Source organism: Leptosomus discolor, chromosome 4 (genome assembly GCF_034619465.1).
Source record: "Leptosomus discolor isolate bLepDis1 chromosome 4, bLepDis1.hap2, whole genome shotgun sequence".
Classification (NCBI taxonomy): Eukaryota; Metazoa; Chordata; class Aves; order Leptosomiformes; family Leptosomidae; genus Leptosomus; species Leptosomus discolor.
In genome coordinates, this window is record NC_141394.1 from 3940157 (window position 1) to 3965209 (window position 25053).

The following is a 25053-nucleotide window of genomic DNA, read 5'->3' on the forward strand; positions in this document are numbered from 1 at the left end:
GCGGCCCGTTCTGACCTCGCGTTAATGAGCAGATTAACGGGGTATGGAGTCTCCGTTGGAAGCGGGTGCCTGAGGGGAAGGCTCGAACGAAGCCTTTCGGTGCCGTGGGTCCCTCCCGTACGTGTCCAACGGGACCAGGGGCTCCCAATCGAGCAGGAGAGCGAGCACGTTTCGTTGAGGGGGGTCTGGTTCAGCAAGGCCCAGAGAGCGCGTTCAAGGGGCACACGAGAACAGACTGGGGGGTCGCAGGAGGGAGGGAATCGCGCCCCATTTAAGCATTGCACAGGCCGGGGCTTTTGCTGCCACGCCAGGTCTCCTCTACTTTCCTACTTTCTGCCCCAAATCGTCTGGTTCTAGGACACGTGCACTCGTACCCTGCTCGCTGGATGGGCTGGGAAGTTACACCCGCACTTCTGCTGCCATGGTCACAGAATGTGAGCCACCACAGCATGAAATTAGTCAGCCCTTTCCCTCTGCAACCTCCCAGTGCTCCCTTAATTCTCCTTGGTCACACTTTAAGACACCCCTTCCTCTCCCATTTCTTGCCTTCAGGCTCTTGGCCCTCTTTATTCCCTTTCAGATAAAAGGACTTGAAAAAAAGAAAAAAAGCCACCCTCTCCGTAAGGAGCTAAGCAAATTCTTACAGAGGCTGCTATAAAGCTAGTCAAATATTTTTGAAGTAGTAGCACAAGTAACCAAATTTCAACTGTTTTGCATCAGGGTAACATTATGTGTTGCTTAGTGTATGCAGTTTTACCCCTTCTCAGAAAAAAAAAACCAAACCCACCAACAAACCCCCACTGTAGCACGCACTTCTCCAGGTACAGAGGGCTTTTTAGGATTACTCTGGAGCTGTGGGTAGAGCAGCAGCTCAAAAGAACGAGACCGTTTTACAACATTGAGCACTGCAACCCTCCTGACCCGCCCCAGTGGCTCACGGCCACCTCACTCCCCAGCAGAGTGCCACCGTATCAGGCATGACATCAGAGCAGCTGGTGGAAGCCCAGCTCTGCCTGGGAGATGAAACCCCCCCCAAAGTGGTTGCTGCTTTCCTAAAGGTATTTGGAAATTAATGACCTTTTGTGGTAAAGGCTTGACATGAAAATATCCACCACCCTTGCTATGCTACTCCGAGCAAGCCACACAGATATCGTAACGCACGTTTCTAACTGCGGATTTATGCTCCAAACAGTGGTAATAAGGGAGGAATTTCTCTTTTCATAAATAGAAGCAATAGGATTTTTTTTTTCTAAGCACTTTTTGTACAGTGTGACATATGTATTCTTTCTCCATTTTAAATTGACACCAAGAAAGAGAAAAAAGGGCAAATGAATAAATTAAGTCTTCAAAGTCTTTGAACCATTTTTCTCTGCATCGAAAAACTCAACATTTTCAGATGCCATAAATTTACAAGTAAAGGACAAGCCAACTGCATTTATTTGAAACGGAAGAAAGCATTCCTAGCGAATAATTGTGACCGGGAAAAAAGCCAGTATCTGCACCCATTTACACCTACATTCCTGAAAAGGGGAGTATCACTCTCAGTACCTGTTCAAAACACTTTTTTGATCAGTTTCCCAAACTCAGAAGTTAAGCAGAGGTTCGGGTGATAGGAAAGCACAGGGGCCCTACCTAAGTCACTGGTAAGAAGGGGATTAACGTCCTGTTTCCTCTTTCTCTCATACCAGTTAGAAGACAAGGAAGCAGATGTGGAACCAGCCGGGATGTTGGGAACATTGCAGTGCTGGATCCTGAACAGACCAGGGAAAGAGAGCAGGAAATGGATTAAGAGTTAACGACGTGGGGGCTAAAACCAGTAAGGGTGACCAGTAACGTGGCAGCTTGAGAAGTTTCTGTGCACGCTTGTTGGTGCTAACTTTGTGGCAGCAGGCGGCTTACTGTGTGCTCCCTGGGATGGACCGGGCCTGCAGAGCAGAGCAAAGGCTTCTGCAGTGGTGTAAGACTCGTCCTTAACTCCTTGTCCGCTTTGTATCGTCCCTCTCTACTTTCCAGCAGGGCGAGTCAGACTTCCTTGGCAAACCTCACCGGACTTCTCCCTTTAAGAGCACAGTATTTTAAATACTCCTCTTGGAAACAGAGGCTGATTTACACTACATGAAACCAAGAGAACAACAATCGTTACGAGCTACTTTACATTTTAAAGCTGATGTTTTATCTTGGGTAGAAGCATCCAAGCGTACCAGGAAACACTGCAAATTACAGGATGGCATAATATAATAGCATTTTACTCATGTAGTTAAGTTTTTCATGAGGAATGACATGCCTACAGACTACCGGAACCTCCTTTCAATACTGAGTAACTTATCATTACAGACAAGCTGACAGGGAACCTGACAGTTTAAGATAAAAGAAACTCCCCTGCCCAACCAACCGTAATTAAGAACATTTTTAAAAAAGCGACACAAGACAGAATTAAGATAAATTAAGAAAATATTAACTGCCTCAGAATGTCCGTAGCTACCAAGCACAAAGAGCACTCTGAGGATCCATGGCTTTTCACTCCCTAACCTACTACTTAAAGACCACCTACATACCTGCACACGACACTGCCGTAAGAAAAAGCAACAAGACCCCAAAGCAGCCCTTCAGCTCCCGTGCCATCCTCCCATTCACACGGCAGGCTGCTGCACAGGATGAAATAGCCTCCTCCTCTCTCGGCAGCAGCCCCCCAAAACCCTGCCACCACCTTCCCAGAGCAACCACCAGCACCAAGGGCCGTTTTTTCCGTGCCTGCTGGATGATCCTACCGTACGCTCGGAGCTCATTACGGCACCACACACCCTTGCTCGGAACGCAGCAGGAAGGAGTTGTACAGTCTTTGGACCCTTTTAGAAGGGATTTTAAATAAGTAGTCCAGGAAATTCTAGCACATGGAGCTACTGATAAGAAGTGTATACTTGGAATCGCAGCGGTATCTTAATTAGATGATACAAGCTTGTTTTCTTTACTAGGTACCGCTGTTTGTTATGTGAAGGGTTTATCTTGTGCTGTAGATTAACGACTCCTCTTGTGCTACAGTACCAGCAGGAATAAAAGGGATTACAGGACGACAGCGAGATGCATTTTGAATCCCTGTTAACAAGAAAGAAAAGAACCTCACACCTAAAGTGTTGGGTTTTTTTTTTTTTAGGATTTTTATTGAAAAACATTAAACCCCAAAAATTATCAAGGCCAGTTTTACAATAAATGTAAGACACACAGAATGGCTTACCTGCTATTTGGATTTAGCGCAGGAACCTTATTCCATTATTTTTCTCATGCAATTGCTGGATTAAAACCGCATTCCCATTTAACATCAAAATGGATTATTAATAATGCTTTCTTAGGATTTAACCTTAAAATCCGGTTTAAAAAGTCAGTTTTCCAAAGGTTAAAAACATTTACACAGCAAGATTCCCCCTTCACAGCCCAGCTAACAGCTTCCTGTGTCTGATAAGTGGCAGAAACAGATCACAAAGCTCTTCTTTCTGTTTTTTTTTTTTTGCTATTCCTACCTGAGAAATTTCTTAAATGCCTCTTACTGGGCTCCCATATTTGGCAAAGTTACTTTAGTTACATTGCAAAGTGTGATTTCTCATTCTTGTCACAGACCCCTTTTCACTGCTTACCCCAAAAGACACCCTCACGAACAGGAGCTACATTAGCATAAATTTGCTCCTGTGACTAGCGTGCCCTCTTGGCAAGTTAAACCTCGTTAGTAATATCATCAGAACACTAACCTCAGGACCTCAAGTTCCCACCAGCTGTGTGATTCCTAGTATTGTGCGCTTTGAAAATATTTACTTTGGCATGTCATACTTTGTAGCGTAGAGAAGTTGAATTTTTTTTGCACTTACTCCCCGCCTTAGAAAAATCTGTCTTTTCTCTCTTGCATTTATTCAAGCCCTTTCCCTTGCCACCAGTTATCTCCCTTTCTGACAGCTGCAACAGAAACAGGACATAAAGCACACAAATACACTTAAAATGTGAGCTCTAAAAAAGTCAGTGAACAGCAGACAATGGTCCTGTAAAACACTCGTAGTTGATGAATGAGCTTGTAAAATGTAAACCCCATCAATCTTTTAGTTTAGTATTCAGGCCTCCCATCTTAAATTTGCAAGGTTCCTTTTATTTGAGTTCAAACCTTCCAATATCCAGTGGTTTACTGTATTTAGATGTGCTAGTCACTTCACACTTGCTTCCAATACAAGTAAAGCCACCACTGTCTAAAGAAATGATGAAAAATTACTTGAAACAAGCAATTTAACTTCTGACAGAATATAACTTCGCCTTTTCAGTAAATTTCCATGTTAAATAATTTGGGTTTTTACAAATTTTTGCACTTCAGTTTTATCTGATTTCCAGGTGAATCATGATTTCTTCCCAATTACTAGTGCTGTCCGCCAAACAAACTCAAGAGTATGTATTTATACAAACCGAGCTTTGTTTGCTTCATACTCTGCCTTGTTAAAAACCATTACACTAACCACAGAAACCAACGAAACACTCGATTTGAAAGGTGTAGAAGTCATATCCCCAGAAATGGCTGGATTTTGTTGTTTTTGTGTAACCTTGGTCATTGCTCTTCTAAAATTGATACTGAAATGTTTCAGTTCTCAACTTCTCTGCAAACTACCTTTAAAATAGACTGTTACAGGGGATTACCACAAGAGAAGAGGTGGGCAGACAGCATAAACAGCTGATGCACAACCTTTTATTCTACTGGAATTCATTGGCATTTTTGATTCCAAAAGAGGAAACAACAGACTTCGGATTTTCTTAAATTCATTCATAATCTTTTTTTTTTTCTTTCTTCATTTTTCCATCCAATTAAAAAAAACAGTGTTGAAAAATAAGGAGCTAACCTGTTTTGATAACCCTTAGTCTCACATACATTTTTAATATTATACAGTTAAACTGTACTTTGCATATCAGCACTGAGTGCACTTTAAAAAGGACCTCTGTTGAAATATTTCCAACAAGTCTTTATAGCACCATGTAATCTGCTGTTGATTTAACAGCTTGGAATCAGACTCTTTGAGCCACTGCTTCTAAAAGAAACGTGATGACATTTTTATTTCCTCTAGCATTCTAAAAAAAAAAAAGTCTAGAAGGGAAAAGTTTATGTTATCCAACTGAATGCATGTAAACAGTTAGTTACCAGACACTCCATTTTCTCTTACTCCAGTTTTGTGAACCAAAGAATGGCTACATGATTGTTCCAGAATGGCATCGTTCAACCCAGCAGCAGCAAACTCATGGATGCACTGAAGGAAAATGTGCTTCCCTCTTCTCATTGAATTTCAAAAGTCTCTTTTTGCAAGATTTGGTGCCGCCCCTTCTATCATAGCTCATTTTTAATTCATAATAGAGAAAATGGGTGACAAACACAAGAGGTCGAGTGCTGGCCAAGCCACAGTACACCACAGTAGGGAATACCAAGGGGACGAGGAAGCAAGAGGACACCAAGGTACCTGGAGCAAACTGGAAGTACACTAAACCCAAGACAGCACCTTAGCCCTACAGCAAATTTTACATTCTTTCAATAGTTAGATCGGTCTGTCTTCAACCGATGCACAGTTCAGAACTCGTTCAGAATTAAAGGAACACACAATGTGATTAAACATGAAGCCCATGAGTGCCATTGGTTTTTTTTCACAGGCAAAGCTGAAGCAAGAGTGTCAGAATGGCATTTGGTTGAAAGCAATGCTGGTACTTTACCATTTTTGATAACTGTTACCTACAACAGTCAAAGTCAGCAACCATCTACTCAACGTTGGAAGAGGTTTGCTTTCCAAATGAGTTCCAGTAAGCGGAAGTACAACTCAGATCCGTTTTAATACGTTATGAAGATTTTTTTAAACTGCGTATTTCTGAAGAAAGCGGTCGAATGCATCATAAATCGCTTGTCTAAAACAAGGAAAAAAAGATCATGTCTATAATTTGGGAAAGGCCAGATACGTGGCATATTTCCACACCTTTACAGATACATTTAAAAGCTATCATCACCATTTCAAAACAGCATTCAACAAAAATGCTGTATTACGTAGTCTTTTCTCCTTCACTTGTTTCTGGGATCTCTCACTTCCATCCAGTAATATATCCATGTTTCAGGAACGAGTGGGACTGGTTACCAACTTTAATACGAGTGCAAGTGTTAATGGATAAGGAGTCTTCGACTCAAAGACGTCAGGAAATGGGTCAAAGAGCCACGTATAATTTGTAATTTTTCAGCAACTGTCATAAAATAAGGCTGAAGTTTTAAACAGCAATAAGCTAGCGGTTAGCGTAGCCTGACCGAGTATATTGCTATTCCTTCTTGCTGTTGTTTAGCCTTCCTGAGTGGGATGTACACTCTTACTAACTGCTCATATTTTAAAATCAACAGCACAAGTAATTAACTTTTTAAAACTGCAGAACTGCCGTAACTGACTTACACAACTGTCTTCAGAAAGTCGCTGCCTAGTATTGCTGAGGCAATTCATGCAAGTACGACTCATTTGCAGTCAAACTTCTATTTTGGTTCTCATCTTCAATTGTGTGGGGTTTTTAATTCTCAGAAGACAACATTTGCAAAAAGACAACAAGTGCGCAACACAACATAAGTGGCCGCTGCTTAAAAAAAGTATTTTATAGTGCCCAGTGAACAAAACTAAAAGCTTTTATAGGAAAACAAGAGTGAGAAGGATCACTCTCCTGCCGTTGGCTTATTGAACGGTCTGAGAGATATTGCACCTCATCTTCGCTCATAAAATGGAAGTGCTGACATTCCCTTTAAATGAGTTCAGATCCCTTAACTTGTTCTTCAAAGCAGTATTTGGTATTTGTTGCTTTAAATTACAGATTTGTTTTTAAAAGACAAATGATGTGTCTGAAAATTACGGTTTGAAGCTCTCAGCTATCTTTAAAAACTTTCCTCTCTACCTTACCTAAAGAGTCCTTGTTTGAAGAGGTAGGCACTGACATGACCTCCATCCAGATACCTAATTTCACATCCAGGCCAGATTTCTTGAAGGCTGCGCACCCCAGTTCGAGGAATATATGCATCCTCCTTAGCTTGCACCACTATGATTAAACTCGGGTCAACTGGAACTAAAGAAAAACAAATCAAAGTTGAATTCATCTAAGGTAAGAAATAGAAACACCTCAGCTGGCTTCTCCTGTAAAAATGCTCCCCATTTCTAAAAAGATTAAAATCATGCTAAGTTTTAATAAAATTGTGTTTTCTAAAGTCTCCATCAGAATTTATCAGGTTTTTTGACACTGCAGTAGTGAGGCCATCAGTAGGAAAACAAACTAATCGATCCCCTTCCCTCCCTTAAAGCGGAAAACTTCACAAGTCTTTGAGAGGAGAATTGTGTTTCCTCTTATCAACAAAACTCTATAGCATTCAGGTCAGTTCTCAGAGATCTTTTTCAGCAAAAAGAACTAGGAGACATCTGAAATTCAATAGAGTAGCAGCTTTGTGTAATTTTTTTCCTCAAGGAGAGGAAAAAGGGCAACTTTTCATGAGAGGTCAGACAAAATACAGTGGATGTTCACTTCCTGTTTCTTACATTTTAGTTACAACACAAAAATCTCAACATAGTGTTATATGTTCATTACTCATAACCAGAATTGCACTAAGCAGATCAGTGACCAACAGGAATAATCCAAAATGATGTTTAGAAAAATAACACCGAGATGATGTTGAACACAGAACAGTAAAGAATACACATGGTATGGTAAAGAGTGACCAGCCAAGTTGTTTGACAGTGAGGGGTCACAAATAATTTAGACTTTCTCCCTTGACATATACTGGCCCTATACAGAAGATATGTCATGCTAAGATAGATTCTAGTCTTCCAGCCAATTTTCCATGAAATCTGAATGTCAGGCAGATTTTCTGAAGCTCCTCTCCAGACAGACTCCAAGGATACCCTGGCAGGGGATGCAATGTCTCCCAGAGCGTTAAGAGACCTGGGAGACAATTGACACGAAGGACTACATCACTTTGAGAAGTGCATTAAGATCACAGACCCTCCCAAGTTTCAAGAAAGGTCAATGCTTTAGCTAAGTGATACCTGGATAAGTGTCTAGATAAACAAGAATGTCTGTACTTAGAATGAAGTTTACAGAGGTTTTTCTGTCTACTGAAATAACTTTTAAAGCTTTAAGGAAAGCACTTCACTGGTATGTGTCACAAAACATCTCTGCCTAGCAGTGATCCGGGACGTTGTCCAAGTCAAGAAATCTATGCTCGTGTAGAAATCTTTGGATTTATTTTTTTATTTTAACATTTACCAGTGGAATACTGAATGCCAGGACTAAAAAACAAGGTGGCACAGTATCAAGAATGTTTTGACATTCAAAGACGACTCTGTCAGAAACCTGTCTGAAGTCAAAGTATGTTCTAGGACACGCTGAGAGTCCTCAGTGGGTACGTGCACAGCTGAACCATGCTGTCTGAACGGACTGCCACAAAACCAATTCCAGCAAAACCCCTTCCATCGGCTCTAGGAAGAAATCGCCTGTTTGCATTGCCTGCGAGGAGGCCGAGGAGGCCGTTGAAAGGAATTTGTCCTAGACACCAGGCTCATCAGATTTAAGGCTCGCTGGGCTAGAGCTCCCTCTACATGCTATGCTTGCCTTGGGAAACACTATATTCACCAGACTGCCATCTCTCAGAAGGACCTCTCTGCATTTTTAGTGTCACATCTGTCTAAAAGTGTCATTCAAGCTTGGTTCTCAGCTATGTAGCTTACTTTCTGTCTGAAGTTAGCAAGCATCAGATTCCTGCTTTATGAGATTTACTTGTATTTGCTTGAAAAACCGTAACAGATGTTACTCACATCACACAGATGTTTTGCTCTTTTAGATAATACAAATTTGCACTAACTCCTATCTGAAAATAGCCACAGCAAGGCAGAGAAAACAGAAGCAAAGATACCGAAAGGTGAATTTTCAATTAACTTTATCATTAGTTGGCCATTAAGAAGAAACAGAAAAACAATTAGGAAATAGGAGTGGTAAATGGATGCTACTGAGTAACACTCAAGATATTTGCGTAACTTAGCTAAGGTGCCAGCAGATGTACACAATGGGTAATGAAGAGAATACCTTTCCTTCCGTGGCATTTTATTCAGGTTTCCGAACCGCACACTAGAACGAACGCGTACGTACCTGAGAAGTTAGCTACGTGGGTACATTCGTCCATTACTCCTTTCATGAACCTTAAGGATTCTCTCTGCAAAGTCTCACTCTTTCTTCTTTTATTTATCCTGTGTCCTTGTGGGTTGGTTAAGTTTTTATTGCTGTTGCTACTGGTTGAAAAGGTTTGATTCATGCACTGCATTTTAGGAGGATCTTGCATTAAGAGTCTTTCTGATGAGGCACTTAAAGTACTTTTATTTGTGGTAAAGCTGTGAACAGCTTCTTCAGATACAGTCTTGTTTGAGGAATCGAAGTCAAACATTCTGGAAGTCATGTCCACATCCTCCAGACTGTCCACACTGTCAGGGAAGTTTTTAACAAAGTCTTGTCCCATCTTGAAAGAATCCGTCTAAACAAAGGCAATATTTATTAAGGGTTTCTCTTTTAAACCAGCTGGTTAATCTTATTTTTAAGATCAAGTCAGTATTTTAAGAAAAAAAAAAATACAAACAGCACTGCTCAATTAAATCCTGATTATCAAAACCCCTTGATAATTTTATTCTATATTTCTCTCAGCTTAAAAAAAGCAGGAAGTACTTCTATATGGTGGCTTATAATATACACGTTTCTTTTTAATTCTATATTAAACTCTGAATTTATTATTGCAGTTGTTTAAGCTTAAATTTCTGAGCAGTAAACGTACGTGACCAGGTCTAACATAGTTTACGACTGAAAAATCCACCATCTCTAAATACTAGGAAGACAGAAGCTGAACATCTTTAAATGTTTCTTCTTTTCATTTTGTTTGCTCCATCAGTGTTCCTGGAGTGTATTTGACTTCAAAATGGCAAGGGCCTAAGTTAACTATCTCCACCCCAGCCCCTCTTCTCCTGACGCAAGTTATTTGAGGAACGACCGTCACAAAGCAAAGAATCTTCAGGAAAAAGTTATTTATCAGAATTGGCTAGAAGAACATAGCAACATAGAAGCAATTCTCAAAAAGTTATCCCTCCCATCTGAGCGAGTAGTGAGGCAGCAAAATTCCCCTTGGGAGGAATGTTTCAACCCCAATCAAAAAGAATGAAGAAGAAAGCAAAAAAAGATATGCAGACAATAAATCCTATTTCCTAAGGAGCAAGAAGCTAATTACAAAAGCTCTACCTTGTGTTTATCCCAACCGCCTATGCAATAAAGTCTAAAGCTGAGGGAAGGCCAGCAACATACATAGAAAGAGAAGCAGAGAGACCAAGCACTCTAAACAAACTGGAAAATTAACTTCATGTTGCTACATATTACAAATATTCTACAGCATTGAGTATTTGGAAGCAATTTCTTCAAAGGGCAATAAATCATGTTTTCATATTTACATGCGAGGCTATCGGTTTTCCAGACTATAAAGCCAGTTACTGGGAAATATTATCTACAGTTTCGGGGGTTTTTTTGCTTAAATTCATTGCCGATTACACTAAGTCTGGTCACAGAAAAAACTTGTAGCAAGGGCTGTACTTAACAGACATTATACAACCAAAATATGAGTGTCTGTTTTTTCAGAAGGTTTTCATTCAAAGATTGAAGTTATCAAAAGCATAAGGAAACAAGAGGCAAACACATTTTAGCTAACAATGGGCTACTTTCACTGCAAGTACAAAGTTACATTATTTGTTACGTTTCCGCATGTAAATATTAGCAAATAGGGAAAATAAACTACACTTACTCCACAGTATTCAAGCATTTGAATGATTTCTTCTTCATAAACAGTTTGTGTAAAATACTGTTTCTCTAGCTCTCTCCAGTTCACTGCCTTGCTCAACACACCCTGAAATTATAAACACAAGGTTCTAGTACACAAGTAAAACCCAGAGATCATTCTAAAATAAGGACATAAAGAGTAAATTGATCTTGACTTTTCCAGTAGAATTTTGCCCAAGCTTCCAGATAACCCTTAGAATCATTGTAGTCCAAGCATAAGCACATATTGTAACATAGGACACTGAAACCCACCTCCCTTTAAAAAAAACCCAAACATACCGTAAAAAAGAAAGCAGAAAACAGTCCCACTTAACATCTAGACCGGGCTAAACCAAAGACGGGTGCCAAAGCCAGCCTATTCACTGAACTACCCTGGCAGCAGCGGTGAAAACATGTAGCCCTCACGGCAGTAGCAGCATTATCACCCAACTATTTAAGCCAGGCTTTGAGCAGAAGAAAACGTGTTTTCACAGTCTGCTTCCTCACCTGCCCACATTCAGACCAGGCCTCTAATCACTGTCCCACGAACCAGCCCCAGCCCCTGATTTGGTACATGACACGCTCAAGTAGCTCCAAGCTACTTTCCTTACGGGTTGTGTATCCCGAGCAGGAAGGGTGGGGTTTGCCACTCGTCACTAATAGCAGTCGGAGGGCGATGAAAAGGTGAACCCAGACCTTTTAACTGACATATCTGATTACATTCCTGCATATTAACAAAAATACATGTTAATTACCGTAGTAAAGACTGCAGAAGCTGTTGACCAGGAAAGACAGGGAATCAATGGCAATGGTTTAGGCCAGTTCGTCACCGCCAGTGAAGCCATCTAGAACCAAAGGCACTCGTTACATCTTTTAACGTTGAATTCCCAACGTGGTAAAAAACTCTCTCACCTTCCATTTATTTGTTTACACAGTATCAAACAAATAGGCAGTGCCAAAGCAGTCAAGGACTGTGGCAGCTGGATATACTGTCACCTATTTAGAAGATACAGCCTGTTCTTCAGTGACTTCCCCAACAATAAGCATTGCTCTGGATAGGACTAATTTCAAGGCTGAAAGGGTTTTTGATACAAGAATTCCCAATGAAATATTGATTCTGACCTTGCCGTTGTTTAAAACCATGAAAACCATCTATAAAGCCTTTTCATCGAGCTCCTGCAAGCTTATTGCAAGGCAAAATGAAGGCAACCTACAGAAGGACTAGTTAGAATTCCGTACTTTTAATCTGTACACTGGAAACAAAATGCGGGGGAGAAGTAATTCAGAATGTTAAGTAGACTCTGTTTCTGTCACTTAAATTGTTACTTTTACAACAGTTCTCAGAACACATTTTTGTGAATATTCTGTTTATCACAGAAAAAACAGAGCAAAGTAGCTCAACGTACAGAAGTTCCCTACATGGTATGTTCTTGACAAGTTTTATTTATTACTGTAAATGGAACAAGAGCGTAAACCCCTTAATACAAAATATCCCATGCCTGTTCCAGATGCTCCAATAAATGGGTTTATACAACTATAAATCTAATTAATTTTAATTAATAAAAAGCTACAAGAACACCACATATCTCTGTTCCGATAGCCAGAAAGTCTGACTTCTTCCTTCCTAGTTCCAGCTCTCCCCATCAGTAGAACTGAATTAATGCTACCTACCTTCTGTTGTAAAACACATTCTACAGATGATCAGCATCAAATACAATCTATTTCCCTGGTTTAAAACTGTACCAGAAATCCTGTAAGTCAGGACTAGCCAAAAATCTACCTTCTTGGACAAAGAAAAAAAATTTCAAAGGAGTTTCCAAACTCTCAGACCTTGCCTCTTTCTACACCCACGATGAATACAACCACTGGTACAGGATACAGCACTCAGTTATTCCCATAGCATTTGCACAGCATTTCAAGTGTCCCACACGGTTAGTGGTGCATATACCAGTTTGACACTTCCAATCCAACTTACAAAGACAACAGGGAAGACACATTTAACACAAAAGCTGTTGTTTCGGCAGGGTGACATTTATGTAAGTCAAAGGTGCTTTGCACACGCACGACATTTAGAGTTTTAAATTTGTCCTTTGGGGGAAAATTATTTTCCTTTCAGTAGACACCACCTTTACCAACATGATTTACTTTGCTCCCAACGACAAACCAACAATCAGAGGTATGTTGTTTTAATAAGCTTGGTACCTATGTCGCACAGAGCAATGATTCTCTGCAGAGACACCAGCAGTAATATTTTAACTGTGTATTAGTCTTTCAAGCATCTTACTAATACACTGCTGTTCTAGTTGGAATTTGCAGCGTCATACACAGAACGTTATCCACCTCACCGCAGAAATCTCCTCTAATCAACACCAATGATCAGGGGGAAAAAAAAAAGATGAGAACAGAACAGACACCAGAAGTCACCTCAATCACAACACGCCTACAAAGAGGAGGCATTTCACACTATTCTTTCAAACACAAAAGTTTGAGCAAAAAGAATGGAGGAAAAGAGGGCGAAGTAGCATTTGATCAGTACAGACCTCCTTTCAGAAAACACTTCTCCCCCAACCCCTTGTGGAAAAAAACGTAATTATGCGAGAAGCTTGTATTCTCATTAAGCCTGTGAGGAGGTGGCTGACAAAACGCTTTATGATTTGTCAGTAGTTATTGAGGATTATAATAATTCAGCACCACGGAACACAGAATTGCCAACAATTTGTTTCTCATGACTCTAAATGTTTATTTTAAAGAACTCCTGAGAGGAACACTACAATTATTTCCATACGCTAAATGATCAAATGAGAAGTTAAAACACAAATTACTGAACAGGAAATAAAAAAGCTTACATGTCCTCCCATGGATATTCCAGTCATCCCTAGCGGTCCATAGCCTTCTCTCTCTAGCCAGTGCAAAAGAGCTGCCGATTCTAGAACAAGAGCTCCTCCCATCACAAACAGGTCCGAGACATTTTTTAAACATGACCGTCTTTTCTCCCCAGAAAAGGAAAATATAGCATTTATTTTCTAAGGTAAGACTTTGACAGTTCTCATCATTCTACACATACTTTTATACAAAGCCTGAGCACAATCCCAGAGAACTCTGGAGCTGAACTCCTATTGATTCGACAGGAGAAAAATCAAGTCCAGGTTCTCTGGCACCTGTACTTTTTCATCTAAATGAGGACTAGAGGTAAGACACCTGCTAAGCTTCTCATGTAGTATCACTGACAGCCTGGTCTTCTAGAAACAGCTATTACCAACATTAGCAATTCATTAATAGTAATCTTCTGTTCTGTAAAGTTATAACGGATCTTATAGAAAGAGAATCAAAGTGATACAGTCCTAGACATAGACTTTTTTTTTCTTATTTACCTGTTTTACATCATTGAAAAATTGCACACAACATTTGAAGAGCAATCAGTATGTCAGCTTTGGAAGCACTCATCAGTGTCACTGTTAAGACTGAAATTGTAAAGTGGGAACTTTGTCACGGTACTGAGAAATTCATGTAGTGTACTGCAAAGCATTAAAACACAGAAGAAAAAAAAAAGTTGAAAGCTATCCAGCTGAACCATCAGAGGGACTCCAAAAATGGGGGGGAAAACCCCCACGTATTTTACAGAGCAATTAATACCCCTCTGATTCGGGGAAGGGGACTGGGTATTTTCAGTGTCACACAGATAGTTTACAAAAGGCTACCGGCCTCTCCTGCCAGCATGCAGTCACATTTGAGACACGCCGCAGCACAAGGACAAGGCTTCCCGTGCCAGCCCCAGGAGAAAGGAACATCACTGCTGCACGCCAGGATTTATAGGCTCATCTAATTCTTTCCTACAGCTTTGTTAGGAGATTCCTCAGCCCTCTCCAGCTGCTGTGTTTGTTAAACACTGTCACTAACATATTCACTACAACCACTGCTGTTGCTGCGTCACCTTGTACTGAAGAGTGACCAGTACCGGTTGGGATATCAGAGGGAGCACTCCCCTTCCCAAGAACCCTTCTCTCCATCATGCCTACACCAACCTGTCAAGCTAGACAGCTGAGAACCGAGCCAGAAATATCCTTGCCAAAATATTTAAATTATTCTTCTGCATCAGATGCTCAGTAACTGGGGAAAAAAAAACCCACCAATGGAGGTATTCCAGTGACACTCCCTCCTGTCACTTTCCTATAATTTTTGCACTTCTAAATGCAGTAACAAACATATATATGTTCAAGCATTTTTCCTATAAGAAAACCAATTTTACAACAATCACCTTAGTTGGTAAATGTAATTAACTGTCTTTAAAAAAAGTGGTTGTTACGTCAAAAGAAATAAAATTCAGCATCTGCTCTGAAAAAAAATAGAAACTATTTTTGAATTAAAATTTTCTCCTTCAAAATAATTTTTGTAAGCTTTTGGATTTAGGAAATCCAATTAAAATCCAGAAAATCTAAAATGCTATAGTGTGAGACAGCGCTTCTGATGAAGTCCTTATAGAATGGACAAGTCTAAAAATGAACCACCTTCTATGCATCTTCTACTCATGTTAAACATCCAAGTCAGGATTGAAAAGGATTAAGCACCAACTCATACTTGGACTTTAAGAAATGTTGGTAGACTAAAACCACAGCTTGGCCTCAGACACGTCTTGTTGAATTCTGTTTATACTCCAGTGGTTTGGAAAATGTGAAAAGCAAGAGACCAGGACTGCCTAATTACGCTTCTAAACTCATATTTAAGAAACTTACTGAGGGAGCCAAGTCCTGCAAAATACTGAATACGGCGTAGTTTCCACTGACTAACAAACAAGCGACACCAAGTTTATTTACACATCTGACAGTGGTCCCCTTAAAATACCTTGGAAAAACAAAATCTTAGCAGTTAGAACAGCAAAGCACACTATCTGAACAAAGATTACTCACAGTTGACTGAAATACAATTGTAGCATTTGTACTGGCACAATTGTGAATCAGGCAAATAAACTGCTACTTGCTTGCGTTCACACTCAGCTCACTCTACGTGGCAAGTGCATCTTGGGCAAACTTTCCTGATCACTGTGATCTCAACACAAAAGAACAACAAAGCAGCCTAGCAAAGGGTAGACAATTTCACATTAGCAGGTTACAAGTGGTCCATGCTTGAGATTTATTTTTTTTTCTTAATAAGCTATCACAGTTTATACTACTTTGAGCTTCTTGGGGAAAAAAAAAAGGTGGTATTTCACAAACACAGTATCCATAAATGTAACAGTAATACTTACAGTTGATCCTTAGGTTTTCTGCAGCCATGTAGAAGACTCAAGTTAAAGAAAGTAAAAAATTCTATATAAGACTGGCAATTAAAATAAAAAAAAGGCAAAATAAAATAAATCATATAGATAAACAGCACACTGATTAATTAAAATTTGGAACTTGAATGTCAAATGTTTAAATGGAACCAAATCAAGTTAAATGTAGTTTGATGATGTAGATGGCAAACTAAGATTTTACTTTTGTCCAGTATATGGGTAGAAAAAAAGTGTAACCAGAGATTCTATTTAATAAAACAGGGTGACAGTGTTATAGAAGTTACTGATGAGTTGATGACAAGACAGAACTTAACTTTTTTTCCAAAAACCAACCTGAAACGGTAGCAGTAAGTTTTTTCAAAAGCACCGGAGGTACAAAAGGGTTGCATTTGCAAAGGGAAGGCAGGAGAGGCAACTTTCTTTCCTGTCATTAATACAATCACAAGTCCCACAGCACGATGCAGAATGAGTGCAGAGTTTTCACTCTGACACGGCTGAAGGCATCATACCAGTACTGCGACCAGTACACAGAGTCACATCAGAACTTTTACTCTAATGACTATGGTAAGAAACTGTAGAAGACATTTTCCAAACAAAAAAAGGCAGAAAAGCAATACTTGGTGTAAAAGCAGCACCTGTCATTAACTGTTTCACACGGCAGTCATACATTGCGCTTTGCTTCTATCTACTGGGAAGTCAACTGGAAGTTGATCCGCAATTATTATATCCACAGATATTATACCAGTGGGATAAGTCTTCTCCCTTCCTTGGGAATCAGGATCTTGCTTGCCACAAAAGGATATAATAAGGATTTTCTAGCAACAGGGAAGCCATACAGGCTTCTTTAATCATTGGGCGTGCCATTAATGTGCGTCTTCTCCAGAAGTGCTGAAGATAAGATGTACAAACATATATTAAGATAAAATCTGACTATTTAATTTCTCAATAACAAACAAATTTACATTTTACGTACTCACATGATCTCCAGTGCCTGCTAAATGAATGCACACAGGTCTGTGCTTGCTATTCCATCTTTTGGGTATGATGAACTGGAATCTGTGAGAAACAAACATCTATTTTAGCAAAGTAAGTGTATCTATTTACAAGCTGCTGCACAGAAATTAAAAAAATGAAAAAGCCAGAAACTATTATTTTCATAACCCATGCAGGAAAACTGCCAGTGATTCAGCAGTATCATTTTTCATAAACACATCCAGCAAAGAAAGGAATCCGAATGTAGGACAGAATAAATGCCAAACAGGAAAAGAAGCCAAGCTGAAAGATCATGTTCCTAAAAAACACCACTAGCTCACCATCACAATTTAAATTTCGCAGAGTGGAGGCAAGGAACCTCAGATGAAAAGCAGCCTAAACAAGTACGACTAGCTCTCCTAGGCAGCACTGCTATTTTTCTCCTGAGGGTACAACAGCTGAAACTGAAGACTAAGACGAGCAATATATTTAAAGTAATAAAAAACCCCAAACAAAACACCAAAACCTCAATATACAAACCATGAAACTATTCTATACACCCAACATCAATCACTTAATGTCTTCTGCTGCTACTCAACTTATTTACAATCTAACTACTGGGGAAAAAAAAAAAAAAAAGTAAAAATCACTTCTCAGCCACTAGTATTTTCCCCACAAGATGGAGCACTGTCACCTACAACAGTGTTACAGTTCAGAAAAAAATACTCCCACAATGCACAACAATCTTAAGGGAAATTTGTAATTTGTAGAGCATTTCAAAACTGGAACGATACTATCCAATGTAACAATTAGCATAACTTGACTACAAACTGTGGGAGAACACAGATAAGTAAACTTTTTTTTTCCAGTATGGTAATAAGTAGTCCGATAATGTTAAGAGACAGTCTCTCTCTCCAACCAACGGAGAGGTGCAAGAGAACTGATATTTTGACTATCAAACTTCTTCTGACATTCCTTACATTACATGTTTAAGTACACATAAAAACACCAACCCGTAATATCAATAAGACTGACAAGGCCAGTATCAACTTGAGCTGAGAAACTTTTATGTTTGGAAAAAAAAATTCCATCACGAAAGTCTCTGAATATTAGGGACCATCCAGCTTTCCGTGAGGATGTTGGTTTTTTTCTGGCTTGCCAAGTAAGAAAGGCACCAGATTCTCCTGCTACAATTACATGAACTTACTACTTCAGCACACATACAATATTTTTGTATTCAATGTAAGGCTGGAATGGTTCCTTCAAATACAATATAACATGTTTCTTTCATATAAACAATTTCTCCTGCTAGGTATAAAACAAACAACTGGCTAAAGTATCCTTCAGTTCCAGCATCCTGCTCATTTGGGATAATTTAAAAACCACCAGGGTATTCCATAGCTTTGTGCAATACAATTTCTACACCAAAAATAGAAAGTCCCCTAGCAAGGATGACTTAACTGCCCCATGAATGAGATTTATTTTCACTTTTGACATCAAAATCTATTTCAACACATTAGTACAAGAAACAGTTTGAAATATTTCACAGATAATTACAATAAGTTAGCTTCACAATAAAACTACTTACAGCCCATTCTTATTTCTCTGCAACACTAGCTTCAGAAAGGAAATACCACTTGGTTTCTCTTACCTTGCTACAAGAGATTCGACTGGCAGGATACCTGGGACATAATGAGCCAACGGGGAAATGAAGTGCCCCTCAAGGATCTTACAGTCGGATTGCTCCTCAACCTACAGAGAGAACGGGATGACAGCAGTCCGTATTGTATCAGCACTATGAAAGCCAATCTCTTAAAGTAGAAGAATTTGTTCACAGGATAGCAGCGTACTTAAACCCCAAAGCTATCAGTTCTGAGGTTTATTTCAAATATAGGGACACACGTGCTGTCAACACAGTCAAAACAACTGTTTCAAACTTGGCTTTTATTAAATGACCTATTAAAAGAATCAGGGAATAAACTATAATGCTGTCCCATCCTAAATAACATCCATAACACATACTAATTTTCAAGCATTTTTCGAGCTTTAAGATCTGACATCCCACCCCCCAACTATTGTATTATTGGGGAAAAAAATAAAACAGTATCTCTACAGCCACCGATTTATTCCCTTTTTCCTTCCATTTTTCCACTAGCAGCCAACATGAGCGCTCATTTCCCCATCCTTTCCAACTCCATTCCACATTTTTGCCATTGCCTCCTAATTCTATCCACAGCAGCTCAATTAAAACAACAACAACAAAAAAATGGAACAGCAAACTGCTGAAGTATTGAGCCTGCCACAGTGTTGGCGACTACCACATTTATTTGCCTTCACAATTACTCTTCATTTTTAAGCCCCTATTCACACTTGCTAGCTTGGGAAGTCCTCAGGGCAATGACTACTTCTAACTGCACATCTCCCTCGGAAGCACAGGGCCTCCTGTTTCCGATCAAGAGCACTTTAGAACTCACACCACATTGATTTCTTTGGCCTCTACAGCCTCACTTCCTCACAGATAAATTCTGATGTCCTTTTCTTGATACAGAGTGACTGAGGACACCAGTGAAGTCAGTTAATGCCAGCTGTTAGCAAACCGGTGTTCAGCAAAAGCTAACTGAATGTCGTCAGACACACTGGCTCTAGGCACTCCCTAACTGGGGTCCAATCCCAGCAGCAAGTCACCCTGTGATCATGTCAGACATCAGGAAAACGTAGATTCACATGACATCAAGATTCAATTCTTCTATCCTAGAAAAGCAGCCTGGTAAGTACTAAGTTGATCTCACCTTCATAGAGCATCAGGAAAATAAATTTAGTTAAACTGCATCACCTCTTGCTTTTAAGTACCTTGTCAACGAACACTGGGTAATCTTTCGAAACCAGCGTCTGGCATTTTTCCCTGTTTCCAATAATCTTTCTGAATTCAAATATTCTGTTGAAAGGAAACAAGTAGAGAAGATTCAACTTTTAATCTAAAAAAAAAAAAAAAGAGAAGATAAATATATATATAAAAAATTTCAGGAGCTGAAGTAAGCCACAAAGAAAATAAGACTTATGAAGACAGCTTTGCATTTACAGATTAAACAAGCTACCGCAGGGTACGTATATAAGGATGTTTTTAAGCTAAAAGAACAAAAAGGCTCAGGTACATTGCTTGCGGCTGCACAGCTCTGAAATAGAACTTCCCAGCTGGGGAGCAGCTCTGCATTGCCTGGGGAAGGGGCAAATCCAGTTGCTTGCTTCTGCTACTTAAACAGGTTGCAGTGTCTTACAGTGAACACGAAACAAGACTCTTCTCAGAGGCATACAGTGGGAGGACAACAGGCAATGGGTACATGTTGCGACATTAGGAATTCCTACTGGAACACAGGGGAGGATTTTTTTCACAGTTAAGTTCACAGTGGTTAAGCGCGGGAAAAGACTGCCCAGGGAAACCAGGAATAACCTCCATCCTCAGGGGACTTTCGAAACTCAAATGGATGAGGCGTCAAGGGACTTGAATCAACTAAGAAGCTGAACAAGGATTCAGACTAGATGCCCCCAAGCTGGCCCTCTCAACATTCAATATCTATGCTGAGAATAACTTGCTCATTCTTATGGTTGTAAAAACACACAACAATGTTACCTGACCCACTGAAATAGCAGATTTGGGCGGAACGTACAGAACAACAGCGGAACAGGAATGATCTATGCACCTTCCCAACACCAGAGAAAACCAAATGAAAAGGACAGAAAGAAAATCCAGTTCACCACCATATCAGACCAAAAACAGCTCTACTATATAGCCGGCACTTTTCTTCTACAGAACAGCAAGTGCATTAAGCATTTCTGAGAAAATAAGGGTAAATGTACGAGATGCAAGTGTGGAGGGTAAGCTACTTGAAGAGACATTTTGCTTAACTGCAAAATAATGAATACTGCATTTATGCATTTCCTCTGTAGTTAGAAGGATACTGAAGGCTAAATCTTGCATGTGTTGCAGAATTGCAACTCTTGCTGAGGACAAAGCATTAGGATATCAAGTCACGACATCGAGGGTGTGCACATAAAACTTGAGATTACATCTAGGCAGGGTAGTCTGTAACATGAGTCAATCTCAGTTAATGGCTGAAGTATAAGAAATGTAACCATTTCTTCCCATGGAGCTTCACAGTCGGTTAAAAAAAACCCAAACCAAACCAAAACAATGCTGTTTCTGGCACGATAGAGCTTGCACGCTAGGGAGTGGTACTCCCTCCTTCCACTAGCCAATGTGGCAAGTCAGCAGGAGACTTCCTTCTTCATCCAGGTGAAGCCAGGCTGCTGGGAACAGCTCATCATCTTCCCATTCAGGGGCGATACATAAGAGCAAATTCTTCTTTCACTTTTCAGGCCAGCAAGGCTGCTTCATGTTTCCCCCACAGCTTTGGATCTCACGTGAGAAGTTTCTCCCCCGCTACGAAAAAGGAAGAGCCATCGCCGATACCACTATTCCTGCCAGCACTGCTGCTTTGCTGCTGTCTGACATTGGTGTGATTACCCTTACAGACCCCATGCAAGAGCCCAGCCTTGCTTCGTACTGCAACAGCTAACAACAGAATCAGGCAGAAGTTCCCCTACACCGATAGCAGCTGTGCTGGGGGGAGATGGGGATGGGGGAGCGAAACTTCAGCGTCTCTCCCCAAGAACCTGGAAGTCTTGAAGAGCAGGTTTGGATAGCACTGAAGTGTTACACACACCCGTAACCATACAGAAATGCTGCGATCAAAACAAAGCCCACATTTCTTGCTTATTTCAACAAAAGTAAACTAAACATTTTAAAAATCCAACATTCTCCTTTTGCAGGGAAGTCTGCTATTTAAGAGAAAACCAGCTGAAGACAGACATACAAGCAATCCAAGTACCATTTCAAGACGAGGTGTTTCACTTGGACTCACAAACAAAAAATAACCCCCCACGTAACTCCACTGCTACCCACAGTGAAAAAAGTTTTATTTAAGTTTTCTTTATTGATTTTCAAATACATAAGAATTAGCTTATTAAATGCAGATTTATCATTTCCTATTCCAATATCACGATGCAGTATATACATATATTTAGTCACTTCATTTTCAAACTTAAGACATGCAAGTGCTCAACTTCCAGGCGTTACTCTCAATAGTAACTAATGAAAACTAACAAATATTTAAGAATTCGGACATACTTCCACCTTTTTCTTATTTTCAAGACAACTAAAAAGAATGAGTTTACTACTTCGGGCTGTGAGAGAAACTTATGATTACATCTTATACTTTTACAGTTCAGTAGTATTAAGAAGTTACAAAAAGCTAGCAAGATCCTCTTTGAACAGAGCAATTCCTTGGCAAACACTCAGCAATTTTTGTTTTTAGAAAACACTTTCAGAGATGGTGCTTGAAGGATGTTACCATATATGCATAACTGAAAAATGTAACGGGACACATATATGTTCCCTCAAGAACAGCCTCTTTAAACACAAAGATTTTGCAAATTCCTTCAAGACTTCTTTTAAATCCAGTTCCTCCCTTGGTATAGAAACACGTTGATTTCCTAAACAAAACAAACTTGAACACGTTTGTGTTTGGGTTTTTTTTTTTTTTAACTACAGGATAGTAATAATTGTTGATACTTCAAGGGTGGGTTTTTTAATGTTAATATTAAGTACTGTTTATGCTGTTATTTTTTAACAAGTCACCTTTTCAGATCTTCTGGCTTTCCCCATCCTCTGATGAAAAGTTTAGTGAGGAGAAGTTTTCTGTACAAGACATCTAATTTACTTACACCCATTAGCAGCAAACTGACATCTAGAAAAAGAAGAACAGGTAAAAACAAGGCAGTTAAAGGGGTTAACTTCAGTGGCGATTTCTTTCATTGAAAGTAGGTTCTTACTCTGGTGCCTGTATTAATGAAAAGCCATACCATTTTATTCCAAGGAAGTTAACCTTGACATTCAGGTCAATTCTCTTCATTTTAACCAAAATACAAAGGTAGTAGCTTTTTTAGAAAAAATGGAATTTAGAAGTAGGGATTTAACATGCCCAATATAACCAGAAATGTATCACGTAACTGATGCCAAGTCAACTAGAGAGGCACATAAGGTTACAGAACTACATCTTCAATCAGTATTTTACTTGAATCAATAAAGAGTGGCACTGGTGTCTGTCCTGCCAGCATAGCTATGATGGCCAAAGCTTTTCAATCAACATGGGCTTTCATAAACACATCTCAGAATGGAAGTTTGAAACAATAACTGGTCTTAAAGAACTAGAAGACTAGATCTCTAGCTACATAATTATTTGTTTAATAAAAATGAAGAAAAAAAAAGTAGCTCCAGTCACTGATGCAGAGAAAGCTTATTTTTATAAATGTGTCTTCACTGGTGTCGTAAACACACATCCTAATTCTTACTTTATCTATTCCTTTCCAATTTTTACCAACTCATTTCTTATGGGTCTGAAAGTTATGCTCTCACTCCCTTCCGGGAAAAAATCACGCCATCAAAATCCTTACCAGTATCATTTCTCTTTCAGCAAATACACTAGCTCAAATACAGCTAGAGCCAACAATATTCAAGGCAAGATGAGTGTTATTTTCAGAGCAATACTTACTGAAGTGAATAGGGAGCCACTGCTGTCCTCTTCCAACGAGTAAGGAAGGAAAAAACCACCCCAAACCTGGTTTTCTTGGTCAGCAGGATACAGGTTATTCAATTAAAACAAATAAAGACACATCCAGGATCTCTGTTCACCTAAAAAACCCCACAGATTTAGAAATCAAAGACTTGGTTAGTAAGTTACCTTCAACTATTTTCTAGTATTTCCAGATCCCTCCATATTAAATGGTCTAAATGACTTCATCACACCCCAAAATACCGTAATTTAATGAATTTAATGAATTTTTTTTTAAATTTTAATCCAAAGTTCATTTATTCTGCCACATTTTAATACTGTCATTCTTAAAATAAACTTGTCTGAATGTAACAAAATCGTGGCCAGATTAATACATACATTCCTTTGCACTTCTAAGACGACAACACTTAAGAATCAATACACAGAAAAAAGGAAAACACTTTAACATCTAGCATAAGTTACTATCAAATTATATACATAATTACTTATCAAATTATAGACAACTTCAGGTACTGGAACACTAGCACAAGCATCCTAGAAAGCCACCATGGTTCTACGTTCAGTCATTACAGGGCAGAAATAAATGCCACCAGAACACCAAAGTGGGGACCTTCTATCTTAACACCACAAAGTGTTAGTTCCTACTGCACCAGTCCCAAACAGCCAACTGTGTCATCTTATTATTCAGATCTGTATCTGCTTGGTCTGATGGAATCACACCCTCAATACAATCTTTTTTCCGTGCCCACTCTGGAGATCCCCACTGCCCTCAAGTGCTGTGGTGGGGTCAGACAGGAAAGGCTGGCTAGCCTCTGCAAGGTCCTTCCTCCCATTTTGGAGCAGGAGGACAGCTTGGGATTTGCCTGGCGCTAGTAGAGAACTGGGTGGTGGAGGTGGGGACAGCAATACAGAGCAGACCCTCCACGGGGCTAGGAAGGCAGTTCAGAGTGAGCACATGCAAAAGTAAATCTATGCTGTCAAAAACATACTAAAACTAGATTTGCAGTTCTATTGGTACACTGCTCACCAGTAATTGGGGAAAAAAAAATTAATTCATGTTTTGATACTTAACAAAGCTGCCTTGCTTGTTTTGTTCGGTTGGTTGTCTTGTTTTATTTAAATCTTCTCCAAAATAAAAGCCAAATAAGAGAGAAAACATGTAGATGTTGATTTTGCTGCGAGTTCGAAGGCTGGCCTGATAAGCTCTCTCTGTTGCACCAAGGGAATGCCAAAACAAGTTTCTAGACAAGTGCATTCTATTTCAATGCAAGATTGATTGAGGTGAAAGAGTTGTCTCATCCTGCATTCTATTTCATTGATCGA

The 25053-nt window shown here is 39.6% G+C and overlaps 1 protein-coding gene across 1 annotated transcript; it reads right to left on the reverse strand.

Annotated features, from left to right (window-relative positions):
* Nucleotides 1–5065: 5065 nt before the first annotated feature.
* On the reverse strand, nt 5066–23786 carry ABHD18 (abhydrolase domain containing 18). Its single transcript, XM_009960368.2, has 13 exons — nt 23710–23786; nt 22797–22905; nt 19952–20036; nt 18753–18853; nt 17107–17185; nt 16933–17017; nt 16103–16130; nt 13707–13845; nt 11616–11705; nt 10847–10948; nt 9163–9541; nt 6930–7092; nt 5066–5910 (listed from the first exon to the last, which is right to left on the reverse strand). The coding sequence occupies exons 2-13, from the start codon at nt 22886–22888 to the stop codon at nt 5859–5861; spliced, it is 1395 nt and encodes a 464-aa protein (XP_009958670.1). The 5' UTR covers nt 22889–22905; nt 23710–23786; the 3' UTR covers nt 5066–5858.
* Between the last annotated feature and the right edge of the window lie 1267 nt (nt 23787–25053).

Bases quoted from the DNA above. Each gene is read 5' to 3' on its own strand.
- ABHD18 (XM_009960368.2), bottom strand. From the start codon at position 22,888: ATGGGTGTAAGTAAATTAGATGTCTTGTACAGAAAACTTCTCCTCACT. The intron at 11,706-13,706 runs GTAAGCTTTTTT...CTTTGGTTCTAG, and splicing joins GAATATCCATGGGAGGACAT to ATGGCTTCACTGGCGGTGAC. The intron at 7,093-9,162 runs GTACGTACGCGT...GTTTTTCTTTAG, and splicing joins CCACGTAGCTAACTTCTCAG to TTCCAGTTGACCCGAGTTTA.